This window comes from Gadus chalcogrammus, chromosome 2, assembly GCF_026213295.1.
Source record: "Gadus chalcogrammus isolate NIFS_2021 chromosome 2, NIFS_Gcha_1.0, whole genome shotgun sequence".
NCBI classification, from domain to species: domain Eukaryota; kingdom Metazoa; phylum Chordata; class Actinopteri; order Gadiformes; family Gadidae; genus Gadus; species Gadus chalcogrammus.
In genome coordinates this window covers 15,938,187-15,948,788 of record NC_079413.1, presented here as the reverse complement: position 1 = coordinate 15,948,788, position 10,602 = coordinate 15,938,187, and the positions used below count along the sequence as shown (strand labels likewise).

Here is a 10,602-nt window from a genome sequence, read left to right as displayed (position 1 = left end):
AACTGTGGTGGAGAGCTTGTGTTGTAGGGAGGTGAGCGCGTTTTGGTCGCTGGTCGAGGAGCTCACCCCGCGGCCAGCAGATGTAACGTGCCTTACGCAGCATCCGGGATTTGAGGCATGATGCCTGAATCCGTTTGTGCTAAAAATAGCATACACACACTTCAGGCAGGATCATGGTCCCCTTCAAGCCAGCACGCACGAGTATGTTCATGGTTTATGTTTACTTTACAAATCTTTTTACACTGAGTCATTTGAACCAAGTTATAGGTGACAGGAGATTTGTTGCATACACAATAAACATGCATAAGAAACAGGCTTAAAATGACGTTTCCAACCCACTTACAGAGTTTTAAACGTAAGAATCTTTCCTACTTATCCCTAGGCAATACCGGTACACTGCGTACAGGCAAGCTATACGCTGGGCTTATGGCGTTTTAGGGAGGAGTATAAGGAAGCCTCTACCCTCTTGTGTGGTTTCAACCATCTTGTTTGGATGAAAATGAATAAAAATAAGTTATGCTTATTCTGTTGTGATCATTCAATTGCCCTTAAAATGTTATAAGTACACAGAACACATGCATTTTGGATAAAAAAAAAGTTGATTGGCATTGCTTGTAATGGTTACTGAACAAAGACACAGGTTGGAATCAAATCTATATAAAAAAAATGGTTAGGCACAAAACATACAAGGAACACTGATGAAGGGCTAGACCCGCAATGTTTAATTCTAATTCTAATTAATTCTGCAATAGTGTAGTCATACCCGAGGGTCAGTTGATGGTTCTCTTTTTCTCTCACACACACACACACACACACACTATTTCATGCATGCATACATGCAGTGATACATGCAAAAGCACATCAAGCAGACACACAGTGAGCCCAGACAACACCGCACACAGAGGTTGACAAGGCACAGGTAAAATGATTACCAAATTATTTTGAATTATATACAAAGAAATTTCATGCAAATAATAACAACTAAATCATTGGACTTGTCCGTGGAAAAAAATAATAATGTGAAATTAGGTTTTCTTGAAGCGTGACTGCCGGGCTAGGTAGAGGCTGATGGCCTCCTCCTTAGGAATCTGTTCGAAGGATTTGGCGATGGGGGCGGGTGCATCGGAGGACAAATTGGCGCCAACCTCTCGAAGAACCGCGGGTGAATTGTCGTAGCTCTCCCGAAGGGCCTTCATTAATGATGTTGCATAACCTGCAGACATAATAATAATAATATTAATAATAATAATAATAATATTACTTTATAAAGATCATTGTCACTGATCACTCGTGCGCCATCTCAAAATATGATAGAACTGCCTGACACTGCTTACCGTATGAGGCTGCCTCTTTGATGGGACGCACCACATGGGCACCTTTTCTGAAGCGCGGATACCGCACGCAGTACTTCTCCGTCCCGTCACTTCTCCGTGCTGTCTCGCGATTGGCATTGTGATTATAATGCAGCGCCGCTAAGAGAAGCCTACAAAATAACACATTTGAGAAAACCTTTGAAACTTGGTGTATGACAAAATACTACAATAGGCACGTTAATAGGTACTATTATTACTATAAAAGGCATAATAATTGGCAGTGTTATTCCATTGGATAGCACTGACCTGCTATACATCCCAAGGTATGAAAACCCTGTGTGCTTGGGCGCGAAGTGCAAGATGAGGGAGTGGTAAGCCTCAAGGGAGAAGGTCTGGTGCTGTGGAGACAGCTGACGAACATCTTTCAGCAAGGCAGCCCTCATCATTATGTTCTCCAACTTGACTGCTGCCAATGAGCCTGAAAAGACCAAGACAGGTAGGCAGGGAGGCAGACAGACACACAGACAGACGGAAAACGTACAAATAGACAGGAAGATGGATACAGACAGAATTCCTTTTTGAAATGGAAACACATGAAATTGTCCTGCATATGAATTATAGCAAACATAAACAGTAAACAGAATGTTATGAGATTGCCAGGGAATGAAAAAATAATTTCATCACGAAGGTCACATGTCAAAGCATCCAGACAATTACTCAAAGACAGCAACTAAAACAAAACTATGTAGAGCGTGCATAATACCAGTACTGTACCTGGGTCCAGCCACTCTTTGTTGCGCTGATCTTCGTCTAGAGGGCCATGGGCACAACTGGAGAAGGCAGGGGTGTCATGGTCATGGATGTCCTGGATGTGGTTCACTAAACTTCTCCATTTGGCCTCCATGACCGCTGGGTTGCCATCTGGGGTTGAGGCTGCAGTCCAATAGAGGTGATTCACTATAGCTGGCCTCCACAACTGTAGTTGGTCACACTCTTTGGATGCTGCATCCAATGCCTTCCCCAGACCTGTTTTAGAACAAATGGTATTAATTGATATGCACTAACAAAAACTGCTTCAAGGTTCCAAAAATGGATACATACTTTTTGCAATGTGCCACACGTCAAAATAATGCTGTGTCCCTTCAGGGATCAGCTCCTCTCTCACCCATTTGGCAACCTAAGGAGAAAAAACCACAAACATCCAGCTTCAGTGCAATTCAGATATTTACATTCTATACTGCATTTTTATTGTAAATACCTGGCGATGTCGGTCCGTGATCAGCGTTGCCAAATGCAGGTCGTTTCCCCTCAGCAGGCCAACACTGCGCTTGAGCCCTTCAAGCTCACACCATGAGCTGTTGGGGACCTCTGAGCTCTGCAACATGACATAACAGTGTAAGTGTAGAATGCAGGTGGTGTTGAAGGAGGCGTTAATGAACCGAAGCGTTGCTGGTCCAGGCATTATGATACACTACTCTAGTTAGGCAATACACAATAAAGCTCTATGCATGGTTGTACTAGTGGAAAGATGTTATATTAAGATACAATCCTTTTACCAAATTGCAGAGTTCATTTCTTTGTCTAATAACATCAGGTTTACCTGAACAAGCTGAACATCCACCACCTTGTTCACTCTGTCCTCTATCAGAGAGTATGACCCATACTTTGCGCAGTGCCCAGGAGAATCTGACCTGGAATTAATTACAATTTATGTTTCAAGTTTTTCAAACCATGGTCTGTAAAGACAATCCACCATGTCAACTGCAAATGCCAACTAAAGCCACCCTACATGATAACAAATAACAAAATCAAAACGTGGAACTGGTCTAGCTCTCACACTGGTTTACCTGCAGTCACCAGCAAGAACTAGCCCGCCATCCATTGCCCGTAGGTCACTAAAATTCTTGGCTTGATCATTCTGCCAGGCCTGAACGATTACTGGGATGGTGTAGCGGCGCTGATGGCGAAAGAAACTGCTCGCACTGATGCACTGCAGGCCAAACAGGGTCAACATTCTTAGTGTCTGTGTGGCCAAACATCCAGTAAAATGAATGGCCCCACTTAACAGGAGGTTGCAGGTTGGCATGTTCCTGTGGAGCATTGGCTGGTTTTGCCAGAAACGGTGGTAGCCACATGATGCACAGACCTAGATATGTAAGAAAATAAAATAAAACATTGTAATCAACAGTATATCAGGATTCAATATAGAGTAAGTACTGTACATTACTGGTCAAAGGTTTCATATTTTCAATGAAACACACATGACCAATACAGTATAACACTCAAATATGATGGCATCACAAACCAGCAGACTTAAGCCAGCCTGGTACATACATTGTAAATTAACTGGCAAGACAGTCAGAGCTATCAGATTTTTTTTCTACACTATTGCAGAATTAATTAGAATTAGAATTTCAGATTTTCTAATCAGATGGCCACGTAAACAAAACTGCATAAACAAAACTGTACCTGCTTGATCTTAAAGGTTGCATAGGTGATTTGCTTTTTTGGCCATTTTTGCAAAATTACTTGAAATCCTTATCATAACCCGCTTACAGCCACTGAGTTAGAAGTACTGACATGAAAATTAAACTTGTCAATCATCTGTGGAACGTGCAGGGCTCGAAAAACTCCAGCCAATCATATCCATTGCCACCGAGTTTCATTGGACAGTAAGTACGTCAATCAAACGGTCGTACTGCACTCCCCCTCCCCCCCTCCCCCGCGCCCCGCGCGCGACCCCTTCGTGCAGTACTCGTGACCCAGAGCTCGTGACCCAGAGCAAGCTCCTGTTTGTTGTTATCCTGCGGTATCTACTGGAACTAGTTAATCCACATTTGGACCTAGCAGTAGAAGACAATTTCCATGGCAGACAAGACGCCACAATCCCCACCACCACCACCACCACCAGCAAAGAGAAGGAAAACTCTTTTTCAGAGAGTAATTGATAATAAAAACGCTGAAAGAGAAAAACTGAAATCAAGAATAATCCTAGGCGCTGCTTTTGAACGTTGGCGGCAACTGAAGGACGAGAAGGGTCTAAAAACCGATGCTTGTGTGGCGGTTGACCTAGTTTCAAAGTTTATACCGTTTATACTCGGTAATACCGGTGTTGAGACGAGTGTATTACTCGGTGTGAAAATGTCCACACCGCGGCAACCCTAGTGAAAACCAGGACTTCCAATACAATTATATGAAACAAACATACATTTTCTAAAAATAGTATTGATTTATGTGACCGTTTAATGTTTATAACATCTGGTGCAACCATAGCCGCGAGAACGTATTCTCAGCAGGGGGTGCTGGAAAAAAAAACCCGGCCTGCACTAGACTCGCAACTCGTTACATTGATAAAAAAGATATATAGCAGCGCAGCTCAATTACACCAGTGCATGCGCGCACAGTTGAAAATCGATCGTTGTGTTCACTTCCTTCACACCATGGTTCACATCCAGCTGCTCACAGAACAAGTTTAGCGCACCACCGCTACCCTCACACTTTTTCATATAACCTTTTTTCAGCACTAGGACATATGAGCATTAAATAAATGCTGCGTCTCAACATGCCTTGGACAGCAGCGAGGATGACTCGCTTTGCCACGGGCCGAAACAGTTCGGAGCGACCACAGCCAGAGCGAACACAGCGGGGCAGAGGAGTGTCAGGAAGTCTTAGGTGTACACATCAGTACGGCCTATTTGCACTACTGTTTAGTGGCAATGCAGTGTTTTATTCTATGCCTTTTTATTTTCGTATATTATTTCAATTAATACAATTTATTTATTCATGAAATCAAGATCTGGTCATCAAATCTTTTTTCCAAATATAGGTCGTATTACAATGGGGTTTGTGTTTATATTCGGACCAATACGGTACAGCGGATGCTCACATGACGTTAAGCATTTCCTGGTGCATAATGTGACGCTTCAGAACCTAAAATCCCGTTTCTCCCCGTTGATACGACAACACATAACCGGCGTTTTCAGAAATCTCCACTTTGGTTTTTAGAAATGATCGTTTTCTGTGATAAGACAGGGCCTCGGACAGGGGGTGTTGCAGCACCCCCAAAACCCCTACTTCCCGCGGTACTGGGTGCAATTTACAGCTGAATGTAGTGCCATGTTGTTAAACGAAAACCTACGCTAGCCTGGCTCGCTCTCGCGCATCTCTGTTCGCGCTCGTGCATGATTGCGCGTCCAGGTACTTGGAATGGGTGGAGTCAGAGTCAGCGTTGAAGGGGAGGGGGTAGGACCATTTGAGTTGTGTATTTTCAAAATCTGCTGTTGTTTCGCAAATCGCGTACCCAACCTTTAACAAAAGTTCCTTCCTGCTGCACGATGCTCCTATCCGACCTCTCACAACAGGCCGGACAGATGGCAAAAAGGCCCATCAGCTCCTCTTGGCAAACAATGAATTTGTCAATGCAACTACAACAACAAAAAATGAGGGGGAGGGGGGCGGTGTCATTCAAACTAACAAAGCATTGAGCATTCAATATGGTCTATGTTGGTTTTAGATTATCTCACTTGTGGTGGGGGTCACACGTGTAAGGTGGCTCCTCATCAAACAATTCCTCCTCATCCATCGGCTCTTCGGGCACCCACGACAAGTCACTGATGACAGTGGCATTATCATCATCATCGTCGTCAACTGTCTGTTCAGGACTAGCGAGGGGAGTGGAGGTTTGTGGGCTGATTGAAGTCTGTGTGCCCACGCTAACCATCTTGGGCTTCAGGTTAACCTGCACAGCTGTGGCAGAGGGAGTAAACATACCCAAACATATGACAATCATGGCAAATCTAAGCGGCTATGTTTTGGTGTAGGCTATGTATTCATTTCATCAATCTGTATGGAAATGTCCTACTTGCAATGTTTTAGACATAATATCTACCCCTTAAAATACCAAAGATTTACCGTGAGACCATCGGGGGGGCTTCAAATAACATTGTGTCCCAGCATCAGAAGTGGAGGAGGGCAAGGGCTGATCCCCAGTATCGACACTCTCCACAGTGTCTACACTGTGCACGGTCTCCTGCTGTGAGGCGTCTGTCAACATCTTGCGAAAACAAATATAAAAAAGTATATTAGTATAAAGTATAGTATATATAAGTATATAAAAAAGATATGCAAGGGTGTAGTGGTGAAATAAGAGGTAGGTAAACTGAATACTTAGATCAGTGATTCGCAACGAATGGTAGTACATTTACTGTATTGGGAGGTAGCTAAACTCTGAAGTGAGAAGTGGATAAACTCTGTTTCTCAAATTTCAGAGGTGGGTAAACTGCGTTTACTTGCGTTTAGCGTCCACTACAGCCCTGACGACACGGTCACGGTCAAATACAGTATATGTGAAAGAGAACCGTAGCAGTCTAGCACTAACACAAAACGCAAACACACTGTTGTGAAAGCCGCTTGATGATGACGATCACTGATCAAAACACTAGCCATGAAGCTTTCATGACGATATGGACATTTACTTCAGGGCAATTTTGTTTTGGCTCATATTCGTGAATCAAGAAATATGCTCTTCTAATGTCAGACTGATCATGCTTGTAGAGGAGGCTGTGTCAAAGGGAACACGGTATGCAAAATACACAGATCTAGCTAACGCGCAGCTTGTAATTAGCAGCTATAGCATGATGCTTACCGTGGCAATCTCTCGCTTGCGGCAGACGGTGTCTCTCGACCTCGGGACAGGGCAGGCAGAGTGGTTTGCATGCACAGACGGCACGGCGGTAGGAATTAACTTCGCCGTCCTCTTACTCTTTAAACCAAGTGAGACCATCTTGGCATCCCCTGAGTGGTAATCCTCCTCCTTGAAATGCGCGCTGCATATTCTGGAGTACGCGGTAACAGAGCTAGCTGAAAAATCTGCCCGCCTAACCTTGACAAATTGCACCCAGCTTCGGAGAATCCCTTTGTCCTTGGGGAAGCAATGTACCCTATGTCCACTTTTGCTGGAGTTGTTGCACCCGCCACAAATACAGTAGAAAACCATGTTATCTACTAATATATCTACTCTCTCTCTCTATCTATATATATGTTATGCTATGCTATGCTATGCTATCCCTCACTATCTATCTATGTTATGTTATGTTATGCTATGCTATCCCTCACTATCTATCGATGTTATGCTATTCTATCTATCTATCGATGTTATGCTATTCTATCTATCGATCGATCTATCTATCTATCTATATCTAGGCTATCTCTATTTATGTATTTACTTATATAATCTGACACTGTCTCTCTCTCACTAGCGGCTTCGGCTGTCGTCCAAAAGCGAGGAGTACCTTATGTGACGTCATGCAATGCATTGTGGGAGAAATAAGAATCATCGCTAACCTGTGGCTAATAACCACTAATATATCACCTACTTTTCCTAATATTTATATTTTGTGATACCCTACAACATCAAATACAATGGATAATTGTTTAAATGTTTATTACCAACTAGAAAATTGCCAGAATAGAAGAAAATAGAAACCTGCACCATGCCCTTTAAGTGCTTCCAAACCATTCGAGACAGAGGAGACTTTGATGCCATGTCGAAGAGAGAGGCCGGGGGTTTATTAAGAATGTTGGAAGACGAGGCTTTCTGTTTTTTCTTGGCATTATTTCACAAGATCATGCCACATGTAGACATGCTCTTTAACCAGCTGCAGAAGAGGAATATAGACTCTGTCTTCATCGCAGGGATCACCCAAAAGTTCACTCAAAGCATACAGGCCATCAGGTAAGCTATGATTTTACATATTTGCTTAAAACATGCTTACATGTAGCCTTCACAGTAAAAACATGAATCCACATGGCTGAGCACAATATAATCTCTCATAAATATCACAATTTCACCATGTTGGACTAGTGAATTTATATGTGATGAATCTAGATGACATTGAATAGGTCCAACACAACAACAGCACATACTTTAATACAGTTCTGGATTTATTTTATCAGCAATTTGGTTTCTAGTGAGTAGTTTCTTAGAGTAATTTCAGGATGGACAGTGACTTGTGAAAATTGTTTTGGACCAGGGACACTGTTCCTTCTCTAGTTGAGGATGAGGACTATAGGGGACCTGTACAGGGACCACCCGCGAAGAAACGGAGGGCAATGGAGGAAGAAACACAACAGCATCTGGCAATAGAGGTAATCCACTTCTTTTTCTGTATTCCACTAGCCTATATGTATATTGTTTGCACATTTTTGTATTCAGAGTTGTCATTATTAGACATACTATGTTTACTGTATATCTACTGGAGAATGCAGACAGTCATTTTTTTCTCCACATTTATGTTTTTTAATTATTACTGTTAGCTTTACTTGCTAAAGAAATAACTGTTAGGAATAGGCTGATTTTATTGTATTGTTGAACTGGGAATGTTTTCTGTGGTTATTATTTCATAGGTCTGTGACACCATTATCAGCCATGCCAAGGAGAGGTTTTCTTTCACCAAGCATCTCATCAATGCTACTCTGTTGCAAGGTGACTTGTTCCCACAACACAGCAGAAAGTTCCCAGATGCAGCGCTGGAAACCACGGTGGATGCCTATCCCATGTTGGACAAAGGCAGGCTTAAAACAGAACTGTCCCTGATCTACGACCATGAAGACTTCAAGGGCTGCAGTGGAGCACTGGCTCTATTTCAGGTTCTAATGGGAAATAACCTGCATTCAGACACATTCAGCGAAACTGTAAGTCTTCTCAAGATCCTCATCACCACACCAATGTCAACAGCAGAATCAGAGAGATGCTTCTCCACCTTAAAGAGGATAAAGACTTACCTTAGGAACACTATGGCACAAGAGCGGCTCAATGCTCTGGCTATGCTCTCTATAGAGAAAAAACTCACAAGGGACATTCCAGATTTCAACAAAAGAGTAATTGAGAAATTTGCCAGTCAGAAAGACAGACGAGCAAAGTTCCTTTACAAGTAAGAGTATTCCAAGAGTTCTCTTACTAGTCTCTCTCACCCCCCCACGCTCCTTCCCGTGAGGTGGACACTGGTTGCAGACCCTCACAACCTCCCCCCCACCCCCTCTTTCCCTTGAGGTGGACACTAGTTGCAGACCCTCACAACCCCCCCACCCCTCCTTCCCGTGAGGTGGTCACTGGTTGCAGACCCTCACAACCAATTGTGGCATCATGCCTTCAGTGTGCATATTGTGTACAGTCCTCTGCAAACCTATTGTGGCATCATGCCTTCAGTGTGCATATTGTATACAGTCCTCTGCAAACCTATTGTGGCATCATGCCTTCAGTGTGCATATTGTATACAGTCCTCTGCAAACATATTGTGGCATCATGCCTTCAGTGTGCATAGAGTATACAGTCCTCTGCAAACCTATTGTGCCATCATGCCTTCAGTGTGCATATTGTATACAGTCCTCTGCAAACCTATTGTGGCATCATGCCTTCAGTGTGTATATTGTATATAGTCCTCTGCAAAGCTATTGTGGCATCATGCCTTCAGCGTGCATATTGTATACAGTCCTCTGCAAAGCTATTGTGGCATCATGCCTTCAGTGTGCATATTGTATACAGTCCTCTGCAAACCTATTGTGGCATCATGCCTTCAGTGTGCATATTGTATACAGTCCTCTGCAAACCTATTGTGGCATCATGCCTTCAGTGTGCATATTGTATACAGTCCCCTGCAAACCTATTGTGGCATCATGCCTTCAGTGTGCATATTGTATACAGTCCTCTGCAAACCTATTGTGCCATCATGCCTTCAGTGTGCATATTGTATACAGTCCTCTGCAAACCTATTGTGGCATCATGCCTTCAGTGTGCATATTGTGTATATAGTCCTCTGCAAACCTATGGTGGCATCATGCCTTAAGTGTGTCTGGAATTCATATTTCATTGTATTGGTTTAAATGCATACTAATGCAGTATGTAGATATATTTATGAGTGAAGTTACCAACACAATGGCTTGGCCGTAACACACACACACACACGCGCACACACACACACATACACACAGAGGGAGAATGTTACCGTATGTGTAATTCAGTTTTTGTATTTGCACTCTTAATGTTGCTGAATTCTACAAGGCAAATATATCAACTTAAAACTTAGTTCCCTGGCTCCATTCGTCTTTGTAAGTAAATGTTCTATTTTGCCTTTATTATTTTGTCAGAATGCACCACATGCTTCGTTTGTTTGTGAAAATCACAAAAAAATCTTCTGGGGGAGGATGCCCCCAGACCCCCCTACAGGGGTTTGGAATGCAAACGTTCAGCCCCCCCTCAAATAAATTACACCAGCCGCCACTGGCAAAACCT

General features: G+C 43.0%; 2 protein-coding genes across 2 annotated transcripts; both read right to left on the bottom strand.

Annotated features, from left to right (window-relative positions):
• Window positions 1–675: 675 nt before the first annotated feature.
• Window positions 676–3,009, bottom strand: LOC130375806 (uncharacterized). The gene is made up of 7 exons (XM_056582907.1): window positions 2,914–3,009; window positions 2,572–2,688; window positions 2,415–2,490; window positions 2,088–2,339; window positions 1,620–1,791; window positions 1,335–1,483; window positions 676–1,213 (listed from the first exon to the last, which is right to left on the bottom strand). The coding sequence occupies exons 4-7, from the start codon at window positions 2,215–2,217 to the stop codon at window positions 1,026–1,028; spliced, it is 639 nt and encodes a 212-aa protein (XP_056438882.1). The 5' UTR covers window positions 2,218–2,339; window positions 2,415–2,490; window positions 2,572–2,688; window positions 2,914–3,009; the 3' UTR covers window positions 676–1,025.
• Window positions 3,010–3,139: 130 nt separating this feature from the next.
• LOC130402055 (THAP domain-containing protein 10-like) lies at window positions 3,140–8,925 on the bottom strand. The gene is made up of 5 exons (XM_056606151.1): window positions 6,958–8,925; window positions 6,225–6,366; window positions 5,837–6,059; window positions 5,614–5,737; window positions 3,140–3,160 (listed from the first exon to the last, which is right to left on the bottom strand). The coding sequence occupies exons 1-5, from the start codon at window positions 7,306–7,308 to the stop codon at window positions 3,140–3,142; spliced, it is 861 nt and encodes a 286-aa protein (XP_056462126.1). The 5' UTR covers window positions 7,309–8,925.
• Window positions 8,926–10,602: the final 1,677 nt, after the last annotated feature.